The sequence below is a fragment of the Rana temporaria genome, chromosome 2, assembly GCF_905171775.1.
Source record: "Rana temporaria chromosome 2, aRanTem1.1, whole genome shotgun sequence".
In the NCBI taxonomy this organism is placed as follows: domain Eukaryota; kingdom Metazoa; phylum Chordata; class Amphibia; order Anura; family Ranidae; genus Rana; species Rana temporaria.
This window is the reverse complement of record NC_053490.1, coordinates 352,557,224-352,582,252: the sequence shown is the minus strand read 5'-3', so window position 1 is coordinate 352,582,252 and position 25,029 is coordinate 352,557,224. Positions and strand designations below refer to the sequence as shown.

General features: G+C 44.8%; 1 protein-coding gene across 1 annotated transcript in view; it reads left to right on the top strand.

The window, feature by feature from the left end:
* The window catches only part of REN (renin), a 1,297,145-nt gene that overhangs the window by 815,815 nt on the left and 456,301 nt on the right, over nt 1-25,029 (top strand). Inside the window, exon 4 of the mRNA XM_040337596.1 lies at nt 10,092-10,288. Within this exon, the coding sequence (XP_040193530.1) occupies nt 10,092-10,288 (197 nt within the window). The remainder of the gene's footprint in view (nt 1-10,091; nt 10,289-25,029) is intronic.

The following is a 25,029-nucleotide window of genomic DNA, read 5'->3' as shown; positions in this document are numbered from 1 at the left end:
ACTTTCAGTTCGCAATGGCGAACAACCCACCCCCCACCACGGATGACGAACTTGAAGACCGCCTTATTGGCCTTAATTCTGTCTTTGTTAATCCTGTCTACCGACCGGGCACCCCTCCAGGCTCCATTTCTGACCACAGGACTAAAGTATCAAAAAGCACACTGCGTAAACACATGGAGTACCATGTAATATCCTGTATCAAATCACGAGACGCCATAAGGCAAAGGTCATTGCCTCCCGACATGAGCCAACAGCACATCCGGGGCCTGTCCAATCCGGCATAACCCTGGACCAGAGCATGCAGGGAATCCCGATACAATTCACCCTGGCTTCTTCCCTAGAAAAACCCATCTGTCTGCCTTCTCCCCTAACCATCGCCCTCTTGGCCCCCCACTAAACATAGGAGTGGCCCAAGATATATATCAAACATACCAGGCCTGAAAGAAACAGAACGGGGAAATACCAGAAACAGAGAATTAAACATATAAGATTTACACAACCACACAGAACAAACCACACACCCAGAACAAGCATTGACGTACTGACACATAACACCCAAGACTTGAGAACAGGGTAAAGAATGCCTAACCCCCTGCCCCCCCTTATAACAGTTGCGGTCAGACATAAAACCTGAACCAGCGGGACTCCCCACGACCTATCCGCTGCAGGGTCTCAACGCTCAAGCCCCAATGCGAGCCTCCCGTTGTCGCCCCAATCCTAAAAGAATGAGGGGAGTAGTCCAGCACATTGAAAACCTCCCGCCCCCAAACATCGTTTAAAAACTGCCCCAAATTGATACCTGGACAAAGGCAGCCCATTCCCGAGACAAGGGGCGGACCCCGTCCCTGGAGGCCGTGAACCTAACCATTCCCAAACCAATTTCATCGGGCACACCCCCAGCCTCCGACACTTTTTCCAGAACCACCTTGGTACCCTTTCCCAATTGATCGGTTTATTGACCTCCGCATGAACAACGTGACCAAATCAGCGAGCACCGTCACATCAGATATGTGCATCCCCCTGCATCCGCCTTAGCAGGGCTGACCAGTTCCCCAACCCTTAAAGCCCCAAAAAATTGCCAACAAAAACGACGTCCGAAACAACTGAACCTCAAAGTTTGAAGAGCACACCTGAGGCAAAACCCCCACAAAACCTCCAACATATGCCAAGGAACCGGCCTCCTGGAATCCGGCCTGACCCTACCTTTACTATAACCCCGCAACGCCTTGCGAACCACGAACGCCTTGGTAACATTTCACACCCCATTCAATTGAAAAGGCATGCCAATCCAGCCATTATTTTGTTTAGTGAAGCCAAGTAAAAAATACGTGCAACCGGTCCTCAGCCGAGGAACCAACCTCGAGATCACTCACAAGGCCATGCCACTCCTGCTCATACGACCCCCAAGTGGAGTCAGCCACTGACCTCTGAACTAGAGCCATCACCGTTCCAACACAAGGTCCCACAAGCCACTGGGGACGGTAACCCCCTCCTACTCTGCCTCCGGCGCCAGCTGCCAGAACCAGTCCCACTGTAAATGAGAGCGTGCAACATCCACCTCATATACGACCCCAGGGACATGCACTGCACCCACAACAATATTCAGCGCCAAACAGTTTAAAACCAATACACGCAGTAACGAATTACAGGCAAAGACGAAGCTGTCAGGGGAGAAAATGGCCTGTACTACCCCCACACTATCACGATGAAAGCGAACCTTCCGGTTCCTAACACCACCCCTCACAGCTCAACCGCCAACACTATCGGGAACAACTCCAGCAGCCTCAAATTACTGATCAATGCGAACCGGCCAGTTGCTCTGGCCACCGACCAGCGCGCCATGTACCCTCAAAGTAGGCCGCAACAAACCTACTAACCCAGCCGCATCAGTAAAAAGCTCCAATTCACTCGCTGGGACCACCGGAGCCAACCACCATGATTTTCCATTGTATTGCTCCAAAAATGAGATCTGCACCTTCACATCCTCCCTCTCGACCCAACCGCACAAAGTGATGCGGGGCTCTAACACCCGCCAAGGCAGTGGACAACCAACCGTAGAAAAACTCTCCCCATCAGCATGATTTGGCAAGCAAAGTTGAGCTTTCCCAATAAAAGACCGCAAATCCGTAACTTCACTTTCGCACAACGCGCCTCCACCGCGACTGACTCATGCAATTCCCCAGCTTGTCTTCTGAAAGCCGGCATTCCATCCCAACCAAATCAATGATAATGCCCCAAATTGTTTCAACTCGATCACCAGCCCTTTTGATTTGTCCTGAGCCAGCGGGACCCCAAACACCTTGAACACCTGCTGAATGGTGGTAAGTAAAATAAGGCAGGTCCAGTCAGTCGACGGACCAACCCCCAAGAAATCATCGAGATAATGCAACACAAACGACAAGCCAGTCAGAACCCGAACCACCTGTTCCAAAATTGAACTGAACATCTCAAAACATGAACAAGAAATGGCGCAGTCCAAAGGCAAACACCGGTCAACAAAATACTCCCCCCCAACAACGCCCCCACAAAACGCACACCATCCTGGTGAACTGGCAACAGCCGAAACGCCAATTCAATGTCGGTCATGGCCACCAAGGCCCCCCCAAAACACTAGGCCCAGCACCCCGCCCCGACGAAAGACGCATCCTACACCTTACACAGGGCAGGGTAATGCATCATTCACCGACCCCAATTTTTTGGGGTGAGAGAGAGGATGGATGAGCCAAAACTGATTCGGCTCACGCTTCGGCACTACCCCAGCAGAGAAACACCCACCTCCCCAACGGGCGGGGCCGCAAACGGCCCCGCCATCCTGCTCAATCCCACCTCCTTCCGGAGCTTTTCAGTAACCACCTCCGGGTAGTCGTAAGATGACTTTGGGTTAGACGCCAAAGGAGGGATTTCTTACCAATCACTGGGAATTGGGAAACCCTTAAAAAAACCAACCACAATGCCCGCGCAGCTATCCTATTCGGGTACCTACGTAGATACGGCACCATCTCCTCCACTTTTACTGGTCCTCCCATTTTCCAGGTCACTTAGCTTCTTTCCTTTGTTGCAGCACTTTGACGAGGGGTGGGCTCCCCCACAACCAGAACACTCGTGGCGGAAACAACAAGATACCCCGAATTTTCCAGGAGCCCTCGTTAAATTGCCAGCAGAACCCCTTGCATTAAGCGACCGACGGCGAGAAGGCCTGAGCTCCCCCGACCCCTTCCCGAAAGGGCTGCGGCCCTGCCCTGGCCTGAGTCATAAGCCCCATACACAAGGCGAGAACCTTTTGCCTGTACACCCTCTCTGCCTCACTGAATGACAACAATATAGCAAAACAAGCCCCTGCAATTCTGTGGCGCCATTCCCCAATTACCCTTGCCAAAATATCACATGCCTGTGCCCAATTTGCAAACGACCAAGGAATAATGCGAAAAAACGCCGCTTCTCCTCCTCCTCCTTCGCACCCACATCATGTCGGACCTTATCCAATTTAAACTTCTCAAGCGGAAGCAACGAGAATACTACCGCAATCTCCCCCTTCCAAATCCGCTCTTTCCTCTGCCTTCAAATGAGACCCAAAGGGCCCATCAAAACAAATAAATACCTCACACCGGGCCGCATCAGCCCACCGTACGCCATCCGCCGTCACACCTGATGCTACCCCCGGAACTGTACTTACCTGTGCCACCCCCGGCACCACCGAAGGAAAGTCACCCACAGTGGTCCCTGCGACTGTGGGACTTAGCCACACTCCCGACCCCACTGACGGAACGGAGGGGGTTAACAACACACCACCATCCCCACTCCCCCGAGAAGAAGTTCCCCCCCAACCTGTATGCGTCACATGAAATGCCCCTACGTTAACCAGCCCAGTCACGGGAGGAACCAACCACGAGGCAGTGGGAGGAACCGTGACGGCAGGAGGGGGCCCGTTTGGCCCCCCACCTGCCATGGCCCAACATCATTGCAACAAGGAGGACAACAACTGCTAAAGCATCACCGTGTCCACGTCAGGAGTACCCCCCCGCAACCGTACCCACCCCAACCCGAACCCCCCCCACCGGCGAATCGGGGGGGGTTGTGAAATCGCCTACCTTCCCCCGATACAAGCAACATCACCACCAGCCGCGAAGTGTACCACTGGGGCCCCTACTCCATCGCCGCCGAACACAGCCGCTCCAACAGGCCACCGGGGTGATCCATGGATGAGGTAACAGAACCGCAAAAAAAAGTCTGTGTGTTACCTCTACCATGAATAGGGCCGGATGACCAGCCCCGCCCACCCACTACTTTTAACAAACCTTCCTTGTGCTAGGTAACCCCACCCCTAAGACCTCACTTCCCTATCCTGTGTGTGCACCGCACAGTGTTCCCCCAGTCATGTGGCCCCTCCGCCTGGGTTCCCCTTACTATGGGGCTTTCTTGCCCTGATTCAAAATCCAGGGAAGGAATGTTCTTTGTGTTGCTATTTGCTGCCATGACTCTTCTCACCCACTTCTGGTACCATGTAAAGATTTAGCATGAAGTATAAGCAGACAGCATGAGCTTAAACACGAGCCTGGTCTTTAATCATTAGCATCCATCTTAGAACTAACCACAACTCCCCTCCCCAGATCACATAACTAAAACTGTTAACTGTTTCCTAACATGTATAAGGAACTAGGCATAATGACAATGGAAAACATTGCTCTTGAAGAACTTCAAATGACATCTACTGACGCCTCTGCAACAGAATCTCCTGCCAATTTCAGCTCTTACAAAGCTGCTACCACCTTGTCTCTCTTCACTTCCTTCAGAAGGGCTTCTTTAATATTAACCATCCAAGTTGATATTGCTCTGCCTACCGCTGCAAATATTATTGCTGGTCTGCAGGCACCCGCAAATTCTACAGTACATAGGAGCACTTCTGATCTAGATCTAATTTTCAGACTAGTGCATCCAGGGCCAGATTAAGAACATCATGGGCCTGGTGCTGAGGATTTTGGTGGGGCCTTTTAGGCTGCATTCACACCTCCGCGACAAGTAACGCCGCGTACGCGGCGTATTTTGCCGCGAATAGTGTAACTTTTTTTTTACAAATCCTTCCTATTGCTTTGTATGGCCGAACGCCAATGCCGCCTGAAAAAAAGGGTCCGGGACTTTTTTTCATGCCGCAGGTGTACGGCGTCTATGAGAATGAAGGAATTCTCCCCTCCAGCGGCACGAGCGGTCGGCGTCGGGCGTTTTGTCGCGGAGGTGTGAATGGGGTGTAATAAATTATAAATAAATGCGTGGGAATGACATGAACGCAGCCCAGCCAAGGCAAGTGACCAAAGGCACAGAACCCAGAAGGAAGACCGGGTGAAGATGGAAGTGTCCAGGCCCCGCCTGATTCATCGCAGCACTGGAGGGCTCAGTCTGAAAATTGAAGTGTACACTAATGTGCTAATATGCTGTGCATACTTGTACGTTGTGGCATAACCTACCCCAGGGCCTCTAAAAAGTAGTAATGTCAGGAAAGTTTACTACCGCTTTATTATCACAGGATCCCAGGAGCCTCTCATGGGGCCCCCTACTGACCCGGTGGACGGTGGCCCTTGGGCAGTGCCTAAGTGCACAGTTGCCAACATTTAAAAAATATTTTCAGGGCCACTTTTTTATATAAGTGCTATATTTAGAGTAGCTGAGATCCCCGATGTTCCTCTATACATCATAGTAGTAATCACAAAATTAAATGAGTACTAATAATGGGGCAGAACAAATATGAGAACTGAGATTTCCTTTAGTTGAACTAACAAAAGTGTATCCATTCTAGAGCTGGTAACATTGAGGATATTCAGTATAATTTTAAAGAACTGTTTTTGTGGGTAAGCGACATAGGGGAGGAGTATGGACGGTATACAAGTGGGAAGTATGTGCAGGTGAGGGAGAGGAATGTGGAGGGTCTAACAGTGGGCACTATGTACAGGAGAGGAGTACAAAGGGTACGGAAAAAAGCACTATGTACAGGAGAGGGGTATGACAATGGGCAGTATGTACAGGAAGAGTGAGGGGGTATGACAGAGGGTAGTACGTACCAGAGAGAAGTGTGGAGGGTATGATGGGACAGTATGTACAGTAGAGGAGTGTGGAGGGTATGACAGTGGGCAGTATGTACAGGAGAGGAATGTAGACGGTATGATAGTGGGCTCTATGTATAGGAGAGGAGTGTGGAGGGTATGACAGTGAACACTATGTATAGGAGAGGAGTGTGGAGGGTATGACAGTGGGCACTATGTATAGGAGAGGAGTGTGGAGGGTATGACAGTGAGCAGTATGTACAGGAGAGGAGTGTGGAGGGTGCGACAGTGGGCACTAAGTACAGGAGAGAAGTGTATGACAGCAGGCACTATGTACAGGAGAGGAGTGTGAAGGGTATGACAGTGGGCGCTATGTATAGGAGAGGAGTGTGGAGGGTATGACAGTGGGCACTATGTACAGGAGAGGAGTGTGTAGGGTATGACAGTGGGTACTATGTATAGGAGAGAAGTGTGGAGAGTATGACAGTGGGCACTATGTACAGGAGAGGAGTGTGGAGAGTATGACAGTGAGCACTATGTACAGGAGTGGAAGGATATTTAGGGACGGAGTAGTGGTTAAGCGGGTCATACATGGATTGAAATTACGCCAATTATGCAGAGACCAGCCATAGTCAATCTATGTATGGGCTAGCTGGTTTTACACAAGTCAATCTATTAATCAACTTGAGTACAACCAGCCTGTTTTTTTTTTCTTAAAACAATCAGTGCTGCCAGCTAAAGTTAGCAATACTGATCATTGTACGCACTGGCAGAACACAATAACACTGCAGGAGTGATTCCCCCATCCACAGGTCAGCAGGTGAGAGGGTGTGTGGGGACAGGCTGGGGAGAGATACTAGTCAGTGGCTGGGTAGGCACTGGTAGTATCAGAGCCAGATACACACAGGTTACATACGCCACGATCGTTAGAGCGAGAACAATAATTCTAGTACTAGACCTCCTCTGTAACTCTAAACATGTAACCTAAAAAAATGTAAAGCATCGCTTAGGATACCAAAAAAAATTGTGCTAACTTAACTAACTAACTGTTTTTTTAATGAATGAAACATTTTTTTCCAAAAAAACATGTTTGAAAAATTGCTGCGCAAATACCGTGCTAGAGCTGCACAATTAATCGTTAAAACAATTGTGATCTCGATTCAACCCCCCTGACGATCTCCAATGCAGAGTTTGCTGATTCTTTCATATAACAAGTGGAGAGACTTTCAGCTGTCAAAAGAAAATATCTGGGCAGTCTGCCAAGTTTTTAACAGGAAACATTGTAACTAACGCTTCCTTCTTAGATCAAAGGGATAAACTTCTGTGTGTAAAGAACAAATCTGGGCAGTCTGCGAAGTTTGTAAACAAAATGAAACATTGTAACTAACTAACATTGTAACTAAATTTAACCACTTAAAGTCCAACACTTGTTTCTTAAGTTAGAAAGCAATATTATTTGCTAGAAAATTACTTGGAACTGCCAAACATTATATATATTTTAGCAGAGACTCTAGGGAATACAATGGATATTGCTGCAATATGTTATGTCACACTGCATTTTCCCACTTCAATGAATAATAAAAACCATAAAAACAAAACCGTGAAGTTAGCCCATTTTTTTTTTTTTTTTATGTGAAAGATGATGTTACGCCGCAACAATCGTGAGAGAATCGTGATCTATCTTCTAAGCAAAAAAATTGCAATTCTCATTTTAGCCAGAATCGTGCAGCTCTGTACCCTGCAACATAAAAAGTGCAAAGACCACCATAGAGTCATTTTCTAGCAAAAAACAAATGATGATTTTTACATGTAGTAGAGAAGTGTCAGAATTGGCCTGGGTGGCAAGGGGTTAATTACCATGAGTAATATACAAATAATTATTATAAGCACTGTGATCCTATCAGTCTGCTGTAGTGTGTCAGCTTGTATTTATATTGGCCGTTCTGAATGTAGCTTCTGACAGGCTGTGCAAGCAGGCCCGTATCTCCGGAACCATAAATGATAGCTGTCCCATATTTTGACCAGTTGTGGGGTAGATCTTCCCATGCCTACCCCCAAATGTGGGGTTTCTGTGACCTCTGGTCATCGAGCTACAACCCCCCAAATTCGATCTTAGAAAAAAAAAAAAATCTTAAAAAAAAAAATATATTTTTTTTTTTTTTTTTTTTTGGGCAAATGGGCCTATCTTGAGAAAGGGGCCTGGAGCTGCAGCTCCATCAGCCCCATTGTTAATCCGGCCCTGAGTGCATCCTTGAAAGGTGACGTGTCCTGCCAGTCGCAATAATGATGCATCAAAGGAGACAGCAGCAGGTTGACCTTTGGCTTTTTCACGGGATACAGTTTTGACAACCTGTTTTATACAGACCCTTTTCTCTGGCCCCTGCCATTCTTCCTGGAGGAGTCCAGTCGTTCAATGAAGGGAAATTAGTACTTCTCACTTTGTGGAGTTTCCTCTACTTCACCCCAGGTAATGGCATTTTTAATTGCCCTTGCAAAAGGCTCTATTAGGCAAACATCAAAGCCTGTGGCCCCTTTAATGTCTTTGTCCAAAAACTTTGCAATCTGGACTCCACCTACTGGCTCTGGTTGGAAGTGCTAGACAATTCAGCCACCGACTGAGGAGTACAGGCTTCATGTATAGACTCCTTGGCTGATTCTTTTGTCAGTTGCTGCCTCCTTCAAGTGGGACTTGACCTACTAGCTTGTCAGGCAATGACTTTCCAGCACAACAGCAGCAGCTAATTAGGGCATGTAACCTGTGTTTTTTGTAGACGGAAAGCAATAATAATGAGAGGTGAGATGATGACCTTGATCAATGTTGCCTGGATGCCTGCACCTAAATGGCGACTGTTCTGGCTTTTAAAGGGCTCCCTCCATCTTGAGGTCCTTGCAGGGCTGTATGCTGCTTTCTCAGGGCAGACTTGACACAGCAACACAGACAGGTATGGGAAAGCACTGACAGAGAAAAGCATATGGAAAGAAAAGGTAAAACTCTGCCACTTCCACCAAAGCTTGTTTAACGCTTTCTTTGACAGTCCTGCACCCCCGGAATGGGGTCAAACCATATAGCTCATTTAGAGGCTGTACAGGAAGGACTTCTACCCAAGAGAGGCTGAACCTGGCTGGGGTGACAAATGGTAAGGGATACCTCATGTCTCCAGTCCTGATCAGGTGAGGGCAAAAAGGAGAATGCTGCGAGTCGGGTCTGTCTATGATTTATAGTTAACAAGTTCTATCAGGTTGTAGGGGCAGAGCCACAAGGCCATGATGCACCAGGAAAAAAATGTAATCAATTTAATTTGAGTACATTATTGCATTACTGAGTATTAGTCATTTAAAATGTGTGCTGAAGTCTGAAAAATGGCCTGGTCAAAGTACAATTTTAAAAGACCCTCTCCACTATACAGTATTTTTTTTTAATTATTTTGCTTTGTTAAATCAAAACTTTACTTAACAGTGGAAGTTACAACCCCCCCCCCCCCAGGTGATTTGAGTGAAAATCCCCCCACCCACAACCTTCTGGGACCTATAATGTGTGGAACCAATCAGATAGCACAGTGGGGCTTTTGTATGAACAGTGAGCAGCCATCAGTGAAGGCGCAGGAAGTCACAGCTGGCTGACCACAATTATTATGCTTGCGCAGGGAGCAAAAGACCGGAGAAGAAACAGGCCAGGTGAGGACAGCGCTAGATCCTGGGACACAGGTGAGTGTCTGTTTATTAAAAGTCAGCAGCTACAGTTTTCTACAAATGTTTTCCCTCTAGCCCCAAAAAACACCAGGTTTTAACAGCAGGATTCATCCTTCATTGGGTTCACTGAACTTTGAAACAGATTTGCTGAATCTTCAGCGAAAAAAAACCTGAGCAGATTAGCTTTTTACTAATATTATAGTGCTGTCAATTGACTTATACAGTTTCATTATTTTTAATAGAGTTTGTAGAATTATTATAGAAGTTTTGTTATAAATGCAGTAACTGTTCTGTTTCCTCTGCTTCAGGATTGTTTTTGTTATGTTTTTCCATGGCTTGGACTAATCATTCTGTCCCTTTTTGTTACAGGTTGCTGGCATTCCTGTTACTCAGGTTTTTGCTGAGGCCACAGCTCTCCCTGCATTTCCATTTATCTTTGCTCGTTTTGATGGTGTTCTAGGAATGGGATTTCCAAGCCAGGCAATTGATGATATCACACCAGTCTTTGACCAGATTCTGTCAGAGAAAGTTTTGCAAGAAGAGGTTTTCTCAGTATATTACAGTAGGTGAGAAAATAATGAAATAATAAAAGTTGGAAGAAGAATTAACTAAGGGCTAGTTGTTGGACTTTGCAGGCACAGTATACTGGTATGAATATAGTCAGGGCTTTTTTTCAAGGGGAACTTGGGGGAACTCAGTTCCGCCACCTCTGGCTGCAACCCTTTGGTGCCTGCTCACTACAATCACTTGTAAACACAGAAGTCTGGTTTCTGTGTTTACAAGTGACAGCTTTGTAACCCCCTGAACTCTGCACCCTGTATGTAATGCAATTCTGGTATTTAATGCCCCTTTTAGACCCTTCTACTGTTTGCGAAATCTGAACGGGTCGTGGTTGAGTTCCTGCACCTATTTTCTGAGAAAAAAAGCTCTGAATATAGTCGTACAGAGAATTTTTCTCTAAAATTGAATTTATTAAACACAAAAATATAATTCACATATTAAAAACTGATGTTCCTGAAAGGAACTAGTTGGCAAACTAAGTACACATTGCTAAGTTTCTCCAAGGCAAAAACAGGAAATTGTAGGTATATGGTCACATTAAGTAGTACATAAAATGTATCAAGACTTTAACATAGTAAGGATGATAATAATATCCTGTATTTAAAATGGAGGTTCAGGCATGAATTGTCTGAAAGATGTAGATAGCAATGGATAGACTCGACCCGTTTCGCGCCTCTTTCAGCGCTTCTTCATAGGGTCTTTTAGAACTAGTTTGCTGTAAGACAAGAGAGAACAGTGGAAATACATAGACAATGAAATGTGAAAAAACACACAATAAACTGACAAATGATTTAATGAATAAAATAAAATAAAATAAAATTGATGGACATCTGAAAAAAAGGGTAATCTCCAATGACACACATAGGGAAAGAAAAGAAAGAAGCAGAAAGGAAATGTACATAGAAGAAGGCAACAAGGAAATAAAGAAATGGGGTGAAATAATAGAGGTAGAAACTCTGCATAGAAATGACTCAAAAAAGTCTCCGCTCAAAGAAGCATAATGGGGACGAGGATATATGATCAGTCATGTAAAGCAAGAAATAGGAGAAAAGGGTAGTGAAAATTGAATACATAAGTGATAAGCCAAATTTATAGTGTATACAAGAGTGAATACTTACATAATAGTGTATTCAAATGGGTACATACACGTAGAAAAAGTAGGAGGGGGAGGGGAGGGGGAGCTTCAGGTAGAAGCTTTAGACAGCAAAGTCCGGACTGCTGGACAGTTAGATCCAATTATAATGATAACTCTTAAGGGCAGAGAATCTACGGAATAAATATGACAAATTAGTTTTACTATCCTAAGTAAAAAACAGGGGAAGGTGTAACAAAATAATAGCTATAGTTTAGTACCTTAGATGGAGATCATGCGCTGCTGCACGGAAGGGGGGTCAGAAATGGCATCCCTAAATGGGTGCTAAGAAGTAATATTTGTGCCTGAAGTATAGCCTGATAGGCTTAAAATCCAGAGAGCAACGATTGTCCTTGGGGGAGAAGAGAGTAGATGTTATCAGCAAACAGCCGATCTAAAACATGCATAGTGGTTCAGAAGAGCTCGTGGGGACTTACCTAGTAAACAAAGCAGCAGCGAGTGATGTCCATCAGCCTCCCGGGAAACTGCAGCAAATTGCAGCACAGGACCGGGGCTTAAATAGCGCCACGTCCCATTCGGTGTAGATGTACAACACGACGCTGCCGTGTGACGTCATCCGAAACAGCCGCAAACAAGTCTCAAGCATAGGAAAAGGGAGAGGCGTCTTGCATAGGAACTAAACCAAGAGATGGGAGCTCCATCTAGTGGTGTCTAAACATAATGCAGTAATGTATACAGCGAAATGCTGGGCGGCCGACATTATGCAAATAAAGAGGAGAAAGGGAATCAAATCATAACAGAGAGTAGAACGAAAAGCAGGAAAGAACGAAAAGAAAAAAGAGAAGGGATAAAGGGGATTGCCTATTAACACGTCCATCAACGAGATTAAACAACTAAAAACATGAGTGTTTTACATATGTATAGCACCAACATATTCATAATATGAAACTTTATCCAAAAGATCCGCAAAGTCAAAGTCAGATGATCATTAATTTATGTAGTTAAGTGAATGCAAAAAGTATATATATTTGCATATTTAGAATAGCATCAATTCAATGTAGATCAGAGACCTAGAACAACAGGGTGAGCAGCAGGGACGGGGGGGGGGGGAGGGAAAAGGAGAAGAAAGGGGTGAAGGGACAATGGGGGAGGGGGAGGGGAGTAGGAGGGAGGAAGGAGAGGAGGGAAGGGGGGAAAGGGAAAAAGGGGGAGAAAGAAAAAGAAAAAAAGAAAAAGAGAGAGCAAAACAGGGAAAAATAAATGGAAAAGAAGGATGAAGAGGGGGAGGGGAAGAATTGGTAATAAAAGAGCCATATAGAAAATTATAAATGATTGGCTATAATTAAATTAAATAAGAACTAGTATATAATATAAAAATAAATATAGATAAACATTCTTAAAGGTACCATTAGATCCAATGAGTAGTCAAAAATAGTGCTTATATTACCAAAGGGAAAAAGGAGATGGGCAGGAAAGGAAGGAATAAGAAAGAAAAGGGACAAACCAAATAGTAAAATGAGGGAAGTGAAATGGTAGGGGGGGAAGGAAAAGAGAAGAAGAAAGAAGAAGGGGAAGAAGGAAGGAATTGACAGGGCAGGGGGGGGGCAGGTCCAAAAGGGGGCAGATGGTGAATCAGAGAAGAACAGCAGGGGCAACAAAGGTAGAATTGAGAGGTTGTGAAGAAAGGAGGGATTGAGGTAGATAATGGACAATATTTACTGCGGGTAGTAAATACAACTCACAGGAAAGGTTTGTAAGATTGTGCCTCATTGAGGCCAGGAGCGCAGAGGGCATTAAGGCGTTCGATCCATAGGGTTTCCTTTTGTAATACCAATTTGTCCCAGTTTCCCCCTCGTTCGTCTTTGGGGACTACTGCCAGGGCAATAAAGGAGACCAACTTGTTGTTAAATCTATGATACAAGTCTATGTGACGACTCACTGATGTCAACATTTCCCCCTTTGCTGAAAGGTAGACATGGTTCCTTATTCTATGTTTGAAATTCCTAATTGTCTTTCCAACATAGAAGGCTTGACATTGACAGGTCATTAGGTAAATTACCCCTTGTGTATTACAGTCTGCGTGAAAGTTGGGGGTATAGGTTTCACCATTGGGTAAGGTGAAGGTAGTACCCGCATTAACCCAAGGGCAAAATGAACAGTGGCCACAACGAGTAATGGGAGGTGTTGATGTTTTTGAACTAGGTACATAGTGGCTAGAGGTTAACTGGTCCCGTAAAGATCTAGATCTTTTAAAGGTTATATCTGGTTGTGGACCAATGTGTTTCTTAAGAATAGGATCATGAGTCAGCAAAGTCCAATGTTTAGTTAATATATTTCTTATTTGAATATGGTTGCCAGAATAGCGTGTTATAAATCGGACCAGATGTAAAGTGGGGTTAACCTTTTGTTTGTACAATAAGCTTGCACGTGGTTTTCGAAAGGCTTTATTAAAGGCTTTGCGTAGCAAGGTTTTGCTGTAGCCTCTAATAAGAAGCCGTTGTTTGAGTAAATTCGCTTGTTGAATGAAATCCGTGGTAAGAGTACAGTTCCTACGGAGACGTAAGTACTGAGCATATGGTATGCTTCGTATTAGGCTGGCTGGATGGGCACTAGCAGTGTGTTTCCAGCAGTTTCCTTTCTGAATAGTGATGAAGTGAGTCGGCCATCTATATCTTTCAAAATTGTCAAATCCAAAAAAGTTACTTGATTTTGTGCATAGGTGTAGGTAAATTTCAAATTGTAATTGTTAATATTCAGGACCTCTATGAGCTCATGTAATAATTCCAGGGGGCCTGTCCAAATTATAAAGATGTCATCAATGTAACGTAACCAGTTGGTGACGTGATTGGTATAGATGGCCAATTGTTCATTTGAAAAAATAAATCGTTCCCACCCCCCCAGGTACAGGTTGGTGTAGGCAGGGGCACAACATGTGCCCATTGCCACGCCCTGTACCTGGAGGTAGTGGGACTCTTTAAAAACAAAATAATTACGGGTCAGTATGAAACGCAAAAGTTGTATGACGAAATCACTGTGTTCCCACAGGTGATGGTCTTGTTCGTAGAGGAATGCTCATGCTGTCGAGATGCCCTGCTTGTGAGGAATACTGGAGTAGAGAGCTTCCACATCCAGGGTCACGAGCAGGGCATCCCGAGGCACGACCATATCCTCAATCTGTTTGAGAAGATCGAGTGTATCTCTTGTATAAGATGGTAGTGCTAACACGTGTGGAATTAGGATCGAGTCCACATAGTGACTCGCATTTTCGGTGAGGGATTCAATTCCAGAAACTATTGGTCTGCCTGGTGGAGATTTGGGATGTTTGTGGATTTTAGGCAACGCATAGAGCGTAGGCGTTCTAGGGTGCCGTGTATTTAAATAATTGTAAAGCTCTTGGTCAATTAGTCCCCCCTGGTAGGCTGAGGCTAAGATAATCAGAAATTCGTCTCTAAATTGGGTAATTTGAGTCTGGTTGATCAATTTGTACCATTCTTTGTTAGAGAGGATATTCATGACCATTTTTTCGAAATTTTGTTTTGTCATAAGTACTACGTTGCCCCCTTTGTCTGATGCCTTCATTACAAGGTCGGGATGGCATTGGAGACTGTTGATGGCTTGACGTTGTTCTTTTGAGATATTATGGTTAATAGGATTAATGTCTAGGTTTTTGAGGTCATCGATGGTACTTAGAAGAAAAGCCCAGATATTGGGGTTACTCATAAGGTCTGGAAAACGTTGAGACTTGAGTTTGAATTTATTGATGGTAAAAGGAACATCAGTAGAAGTAGTAGCCTCGGGGTTGTCAAGTGGGTTTGATGAAGAATGTTCATTCTCATCCAATAACAGCATGAGGTCTCGTAGGGCACGAAAGTCTTGCATAGTAAAATTTTTGACTTGTTCCGAAATCAATTTTCCTTCAATACCACGGAGTCGATCACCGTCATATACAAATTTGAAAGTTAGATTTCGTTTAAACAAATATAAATCTTTGATAGTTTCACATTTGTTTAAACTCGTAGAAGGGCAAAAACTAAGGCCTAGACGTAGCACCTCAAGCTGTTCATTGGAGAGTACAAAAGGAGTAAGATTAATAATGTCTAACTCGAGATTGGCGGTTACGTTAATGGTAGCGTGGTCTGAGGGTTGTGAAAATTAGAAACCTGAGAAATAATGTGTCAGTCCAAAGTGCCCTGTCTAGTGCACTGTTGTAAATGGGTAGCTGCTGGAGGGATATCAAGGGAAATGTTTCTCCTAGGGACCCCAGTATGTGTCTCAAGGGTGGGATTGGTAGTACCTATACCCATGGGGGGTAAATGTGGTATCTTTTGAGACTGCAAAGTTTGTATGGCTTGAAGAGCTGTGGCTCCCATGTAACTACCTTGTGATCGAACGCCACCACCACTAGAAGGAGTGTTAGATTGGGAATGTTGTATAAAGGTAGTGTCTCGAGTGGGGGGGCGTTTTTTAGAGTGCAGATTAGCAGACCCACCACTAAAATCCCTCTTAGGCCCTGTACTCATGACCAAACATGTCTGCTGAAACTGGTCCGCAGACCAGTTTCAGCAGACATGTTTGGCCGTGTGTTGGCCCGAGCGGACCATTTTCGGGCGGATCGGACAGGTTTCCAGCGGACAACTGTTTCCTGGCATTGCTTTAAAACAGTCCGCTGGAAACCTGTCCGCCCGGACATGTACGGTCGTCTGTACAGACCTACCGTACATGTCCTGCCGCCCGCCATCCCTCGCATGCGTCGAATGACTTCGACGCATGCGTGGAAGCATTTTAAAGGCGGGCCGCCCACGTCGCCGCGTCATTGTCGCGGCGACACCGCGTCATCGACGCGGCGACACCGCGGACACGCCCCGCGTATTGTTCACGCGCGGACTTCTGTTCGATGGTGTGTATAGCCATCGAACAGAAGTCCCCGGGCAGTCCCCGGCCAGACATGTCCGATGGAAACGGTCTGCAGACCGTTTTCATCGGACATGTCCTGCCGTGAGTACAAGGCCTCACATGTACCGGAAGTGGACGAAGTCGAAGCAGACTGGTTACGTCGTGATGAAGACTGTAAAGGAAGCAAAGAGGTAGAATCAGATTCTGTATCATCTTCGGTGGTATAATAATTACTGTCTTGGTTTCTCGGTATTCGATAATTAGAGCGTGAATTTCTATTAGGCCCCGTACACACGACTGAACATGTCTGCTGAAACTGGCCCGCGGACCAGTTTCAGCAGACATGTTCGGTCGTGTGTAGGCCCGAGCGGACAGGATTCCAGCATACATTTGCCCGCCGGGCCTTTTCCCAGCGGGCAAATATTTCCGGACTTGTTTTAAAACAGCCCGCTGGAATCCTGTCCCCTCGGACATGTTCAGTCGTCTGTACAGACCTACTGTACATGTCCGAGCGCCCGCCATCCCTCGCATGCGTCGAATGACTTAGACGCATGCGTGGAAGCATTGAACTGGCAGGGCCACGCCCCGCGTATTGTTTCCAGCGGACCGGTTTCATCGTACATGTATGCTCGTCTGTACGCGGCCTTAGAGGGAGGTTCTGCCATCGGTAGGCAAAACCTTCTGTGAATGCTACTCTATCCTTCGATAGTTTTGTTTGTTTTTTGTAGATAATATCCTTAGTAATCCTAGTGATGTAATCTTTTATTTCCTGGCAACGTTTCTCGTATTGGCCATGTGATATAATTAGTTCATTATTGGATTGTAGTGTAAGGATATCTTGATCTAGGGAGAGTAGTTCTACTTGATACTGTCCAATTAACAGTTTTATTAGCTGTGTACTACAAGTACTGAGTATTTGTTCCCAAGATATTTTAAACTCAGCAGTGGCATTCTGAAAAGATGGAAATACCTTAACTCGAAGGCCTAGGGGGCTAATGTTGTCTTTCACATATTTACTTAGGAATTCTATATGCCAATGCAAATTCGATTTCTTTTTTAAAAGGCATTTCATCTTAGCCATATATTGGTTAATTGTTATTTCCTGCTCGTTGTCCACATTACAGTTCGTTTGAATTTCGGACATATATCCTGTCCAGAGCTTTACAATTATTTAAATACACGGCACCCTAGAACACCTACGCTCTATGCGTTGCCTAAAATCCACAAACATCCCAAATCTCCACCAGGCAGACCAATGGTTTCTGGAATTGGATCCCTCACCAAAAATGCGAGTCGCTATGTGGACTCGATCCTAATGCCACACGTGTTAGCACTACCATCTTATACAAGAGATACACTCGATCTTCTCAAACAGATTGAGGATATGGTCGTGCCTCAGGATGCCCTGCTCGTGACCCTGGATGTGGAAGCTCTCTACTCCAGTATTCCTCTCGAGCAGGGCATCTCGACAGCACGAGCATTCCTCTACGAACAAGACCATCACCTGTGGAAACACAGTGATTTCGTCATACAACTTTTGCGTTTCATACTGACCCGTAATTATTTTGTTTTTAAAGAGTCCCACTACCTCCAGGTACAGGGCGTGGCAATGGACACTTGTTGTGCCCCTGCCTACGCCAACCTGTACCTGGGGGGGTGGGAACGATTTATTTTTTCAAATGAACAATCTATACCAATCACGTCACCAACTGGTTACGTTACATTGATGACATCTTTATAATTTGGACAGGCCCCCTGGAATTATTACATGAGTTCATAGAGGTCCTGAATATTAACAATTACAATTTGAAATTTACCTACACCTATGCACAAAATCAAGTAACTTTTTTGGATTTGACAATTTTGAAAGATATAGATGGCCGACTCACTTCATCACTATTCAGAAAGGAAACTGCTGGAAACACACTGCTACACGCAGATAGTGCCCATCCAGCCAGCCTAATATGAAGCATACCATATGCTCAGTATTTACGTCTCCGTAGGAACTGTACTCTTACCACGGATTTCATTCAACAAGTGAATTTACTCAAACAACGGCTTCTTATTAGAGGCTACAGCAAAACCTTGCTACGCAAAGCCTTTAATAAAGCCTTTCGAAAACCACGTGGAAGCTTATTGTACAAACAAAAGGTTAACCCCACTTCACATCCGGTCAGATTTATAACACGCTATTCTGGCAACCTTGATCAAATAAGAAATATATTAACTAAACATTGGACTTTGCTGACTCATGATCCTATTCTTAAGAAACACATTGGTCCACAACCAGATATAACCTTTAAATGATCTAGATCTTTACGCGACCAGTTAACCTCTAGCCACTATGTACCTAGTTCAAAAACATCAACACCTCCCAATGGCATTACTCGTTGTGGCCACTGTTCATTTTGACCTTGGGTTAATGCGGGTACTACCTTCACCTTACCCAATGGTGAAACCTTTACCCCCAACTTTCACGCAGATTGTAATACACAAGGGGTAATTTACCTAATGACCTGTCAATGTCAAGCCTTCTATGTTGGTAAGACAATTAGGAATTTCAAACATAGAATAAGGGACCATGTCTACCTTTCATCAGAGGGGAAAATGTTGACATCAGTGAGTCGTCACATAGACTTGTATCATAGATTTAACAACAAGTTGGTCTCCTATATTGCCCTGGCAATAGTCCCCAAAGACGAACGAGGGGGAAACTGGGTCACTGGTATTACAAAAGGAAACCCTATGGATCGAATGCCTTAATGCCCTCTGCGCTCCTGGCCTCAATGAGGCACAATCTTACAAACTTTTCCTGTGAGTTGTATCTACTACCCGCAGTAAATATTGTCCATTATTTACCTCAAGCCCTCCTTTCTTCACAACCTCTCAATTCTACCTTTGTTGCCCCTGCAGTTCTTCACTGATTCACCACCTGCCTCCTTTTGAACCTGCCCTTCCCCCCACCCCTGCCCTGTCAATTCCTTCCTTCTTCCCCTTCTTCTTTCTTCTTCTCTTTTCCTTCCCCCCCCCCTACCATTTCACTTCCCTCATTTTACTATTTGGTTTGTCCCTTTTCTTTCTTATTCCTTCCTTTCCTTCCCATCTCCTTTTTCCCTTTGGTAATATAAGCACTATTTTTGACTACTCGTTGGATCTAATGGTACCTTTAAGAATGTTTATCTATATTTATTTTTATATTATATACTAGTTCTTATTTAATTTAATTATAGCCAATCATTTATAATTTTCTATATGGCTCTGTTATTACCAATTCTTCCCCTCCTCGTCTTCATCCTTCTTTTCCATTTATTTTTCCCCGTTTTGCTCTCTCTTTTTCTCTTTTTCTTTTTTCTTTCTCCCCCTTTTTCCCTTCCCCCCCTTCCCTCCTCTCCCCCTCCCCCATTGTCCCTTCACCCCTTTCTTCTCCTTTTCCCTTCCCTCCCCCCCCTCCCCGTCCCTGCTGCTCACCCTGTTGTTCTAGGTCTCTGATCTACATTGAATTGATGCTATTCTAAATATGCAAACATATATACTTTTTGCATTCACTTAACTACATAAATTAATGATCATCTGACTTTGATTTTGCGGATCTTTTGGATAAAGTTTCATATTATGAATTTGTTGGTGCTATACATATGTAAAACACTTATGTTTTTAGTTGTTTAATCTCGTTGATTGACGTGTTAATAGGCAATCCCCTTTATCCCTTCTCTTTTTTCTTTTCGTTCTTTCCTGCTTTTCGTTCTACTCTCTGTTATGATTTGATTCCCTTTCTCTTCTCTATTTGCATAATGTCGGCCGCCCAGCATTTCGCTGTATACATTACTGCGTTATGTTTAGACACCACTAGATGGAGCTCCCATCTCTTGGTTTAGTTCCTATGCAAGATGCCTCTCCCTTTTCCTCCTAGGCGTCTATGCTTGGGACTTGTTTGCGGCCGTTTCGGATGACGTCACGCGGCAGCGCCGTGTTGTACGTCTACACCGAATGGGACGTGGCGCTATTTAAGCCCCGGTCCTGTGCTGCAATTTGCTACAGTCTCCCGGGAGGCTGATGGACATCACTCGCTGCTGCTTTGTTTACTAGGTAAGTCCCCACGAGCTCTCCTGAACCACTATGCATGTTTTAGATCGGCTGTTTTCTGATAACATCTACTCTCTTCTCCCCCAAGGACAATCGTTGCTCTCTGGATTTTAAGCCTATCAGGCTATACTCCAGGCACAAATATTAATTCTTAGCACCCATTTAGGGATGACATTTCTGCCCCCCCCCCTTCTGTGCAGCAGCGCATGATCTCCATCTAAGGTACTAAACTATAGCTATTATTTTGTTACACCTTCCCCCCTTTTTTACTTAGGATAGTAAAACAAATTTGTCATATTTATTCCGTAGATTCTCTGCCCTTAAGGGTTATCATTATAATTGGATCTACCTGTCCAGCAGTCCGGACTTTTCTGTCTAAAGCTTCTACCTGAAGCTCCCCCCTCCCCCCTCCCCCTCCTACTTTTTCTAAGTGTATGTACCCATTTGAATACACTATTATGTAAGTATTCACTCTTGTATATACTATAAATTTGGCTTATCACTTATGTATTCAATTACATTTTCACTACCCTTTTGACTACCCTTTTCTCCTATTTCTTGCTTTACATGACTGATCATATATCCTTGTCCCCATTATGCTTCTTTGAGCGGAGACTTTTTTGAGTCATCTTACAGCAAACTAGTTCTAAAAGACTCTATGAAGAAGCGCTGAAAGAGGCGCGAAACCGGTCGAGTCTATCCATTGCTATCTACATCTTTCAGTCAATTCATGCCTGAACCTCCATTTTAAATACAGGATATTATTATCATCCTTACTATGTTAAAGTCTTGATACATTTTATGTACTACTTAATGTGACCATATACCTACAATTTCCTGTTTTTGCCTTGGAGAAACTTAGCAATGTGTACTTAGTTTGTACTTTCAGGAACATCAGTTTTTAATATGTGAATTATATTTTTGTGTTTAATAAATTACATTTTAGAGAAAAATTCTCTGTACGACTATATTCATACCAGTATACTGTGCCTGCAAAGTCCAACAACTAGCCCCTAGTTAATTCTTCTTCCATATATATCAGGACGTGGCACCCTCTACTACCAAGTATCCACATGCTCACTACATGTGAGGATACTGTTTCCCCTTTCCTATCTTCTACTAAATAATAAAAGTTCTCTAAAGCATCACTAGATAGTTTCATAATATTTATTATTTGGAAAAAAAAGTCCCTATATGGCCCCTATATTGTCACTCAAATTGTAATTTTTTGGCATGTTTGATTTACGGTTTCACACTCTAATGTTTTGATTATTAGCTGTATAAATTACAGTATATATTTTAAATTGAAGAGGAAATGCAAGCGCAGACTATACATCAATGAAAAATGCTATCATGTATGCTTATATAATTCCTGATGCTTGCTATTCCCTATTGATAAGATACCTGAGCTCCTTAGATAATCAGTAACTCATTACTGTGCCGATAATACAAGTGAGAAGATAAGTTCCCAAACCCTTCATAAAGATGTCACTCACACTAAGATTGTTTCCCATGAGGGGGCGTGTCCAAGGCAGCGGATGTAGCCGGATGCGACTGAAGTGAGCTCCGCCTATAATACGATCTTTAATCCTGTGGAATAGGAATCTAATTCCCCTGATAGACCCTGGTGGGTGTCAGAAGGTCCCAGGAATACCTAGCTTCCCCAGCTCAATCGTCCCGCGATGTCCTCCGCTAAACGTCAGCTTGTGAACAAGCCTGCAGACCTCTTGTCCCAAAATGGCACCTATGCAGGCCGCACGGCCAAGGAGAAGCACAGAGAGGCTGCCGAATTTGCTTGCAAAGGAATCTGTGGCGTCCTCCAGCACTCCGGAGGATTCGTCCGGAGGAGTATCTGAGGCGGATGATACGGTGCCCCTGGAAGACACAGTGAACGCTGGCCTAGTGTGGGACGCAGTGAGTACTCCTACCCTGGGGTCAGATGGGCCTCAAGCCCCAGTGAGTCCTAGTATGGATGGGGAACCCACGCTGCGAGATATATTTGCAGCGGAGTTACAGAAAAAGAGAAGAAAGTTTATGGATGTTAAACGACGACTGCGAGATCTTGAATTGAAATATGCTATGCTGTATCCTGCCCGTCTTCGAGTGGAGGTGTTTGGCTCTGTGCAATTTTTTGATTCCCCGGCTGCTACCGCACAATGGCTGGATCAAGAAGAACAGTCGATCCGGGAGGCCCACGTCAGGCGTCCGGCTGACCCATGACACACATAGTTGCTCTTTTGTACACCATGTTTGCTATTTCCATGCTATCTATGCTAAGGCGGGTTTCATGCGCTTTGGTTACTCTGGCCTCTATTTTTGCTGTTGAGAAGTTTCTAAGACACTATTGTGCGCTTCCACTGTTGCCCCCGGAAAGGTCGGATTCAGGCCTTGAGGAGCCTTTTGAATAGTTTCTCTGGCCATGTTGGCCAGTCTACATTTGTTTTCGCGGAATGAAGATTTCACCATGACCTGGAACTTTGTTTTTGTTTTTTACTTTTTGCTAACTTTTTTGTTCTCTCTGGCCCATGCCTTATATGTCCACACCTTTTTCTGTATGCCACAAGGATGCCTGTCATGTCGGTCTGCTCCTCTGTTGTCCCATAATGCGATGACTTTGCTTGTTTATCTTGCTTACAGGTTGGTCCATTATCTCTTTATATCCCCCATGCAGGCCTCTTGGTATCCTACTCTCATTATGTTGTCTGTACAATGTCTAAGTTGACTAGATGTCTCTCATGGAATGTCAGGGTTTTAAATAATCCGGTTAAACGTTTGGCCGTGCTGCGCACAGTCAAGAGGTTGGGGGCTGATGTAATTTGCTTGCATTAGACTCACCTCCCTCCAGTGACCACTCCAAAATTTGCAACCCGACAATTTGGTCATTAATACCATGCTACTCATATGGTGTACTCAAGGGGGGGTGAGTATCCTGATTCGTAAGGGTACTCAATACTCTTTTATAGATGCTAAGATTGATCCAGAAGGCAGATAAGTTTTTCATTTTTGTTCCCTTCTGGGGCTGAAGTGTGTATTAGCAGGAATCTATATCCCTCCCCCGTTCTCTTCTAGTGTCCTTAAAATGTTAGCAGATTTTATGTCACGTCTTCCGGGAATCCCTGTATTGGTTTTAGGTGACTTTAACAACTATCTGGATTATGAGAAGGACAAACTTAAGCCTGGTGTGGGTGCAGATGCGCGAGGGGGATGGGGTCCCACACCTTTTGCTCGCCTCGTGGGGGAGCTGGGCCTCACGGATGTGTGGAGAATGCATAAACCCGACGCCAAAGTATTTTCATGCCAATCGGCCTCTGTTGGGGGTTTATCGAGGATAGATCTGGACTTGGGCAATGATCTCCTGCTGCCTGTGGTGAATTTGTCTCAATATCACCCGAGGCATACCTCGGATCATTCCCCGTTGACGGTAGATTTAAGGTTGGGGGCGAAGGCAGGTAATAGCCTTTGGAAGCTTAACCCATTCTGGCTGGCTATCATACCAGACCCTGACCCGATCCCTTTACTCCTCACTGAGTTCTTTAGAGACAACAAAGGCTCGACTGATTTGCAGACAGTGTGGGATGCGGCTAAGGCCTATATGTGAGGTCAATTTATTAAAGTTATATCCTGTATTAAATCTAATACTAAAGAATAGGAGATGCAGGTCCTAGATGAGGCCCACCGCTCTGAGACGGATTATGTGACTGACCCTACAGATTCTAACAAACAGAGATGGCTGGCATCTCAAACCACGCTCAAGGACCTATCCCTTCAATTAGCAGAAAACAAACGGTTCTTTTTGCAACAAAAGCATTTTGAGGAGGGGGAAAATACGAGCCATATGCTGGCTCTACTGGCCAGGTCGCAGCAGCCCCCTTCGCATATTGTGGCCATGACGGATGCTAGTGGGGGGCTATGTCACTCCACACAGTCCATTATGGACTGTTTTACCATGTTTTTTCAAGATGTTTACACGTCTAAGGTCTGACCCTCTCCTGAGGAGCTTCACTCCTTCCTGGATAAATACCCTATACCGAGTCTACCCGCCTCGGATGTGGTAATGCTTAACGCCCATTTGACTAGGGAGGAACTCCTGGAGGCACTGGCACATGCTCAGAATGGGCGGGCGCCAGGGGCTGATGGCCTTCCATCCAAGGTTTATAGTCGCTACTCTGATCAACTTATCCCTATTCTTTTGAAAATATATAATACAGCCTTTGCTACTGGCACGCTACCCCCCTCTATGAATGAGGCTCTGATAGTGGTTCTGTTGAAGCCTGGGAAGGACCCTCTTTCCCCGGATTTGTACAGACCTATCTCCTTACTGACGTATGATGTTAAACTCCTGGCTAGGGTCCTGGCCACTAGATTATCCAAGTGCATCCATCATGTGGTGCACAGGAATCAGTCTGGCTTTATACCAACCAGGTCCACCTCTAGAAACCTACGCAGATTGTTTCTTAATATGCAGGTACCCATTGATAATCCAGGCAATAGGGCCATCTTCTCCATGGACGCGGCCAAAGCGTTCAATAGCGTTGAATGGCCCTATTTATGGGAAGTATTGAGTAGATTTGGGGTGGGTCCATCCTTTTTAAAATGGGTCCAACTGCTATACAGTTCACCACTAGCAAGAATGAGAATTAATGGGGAGGTCTCGGACTCCTTTCGACTCTTTCAGGG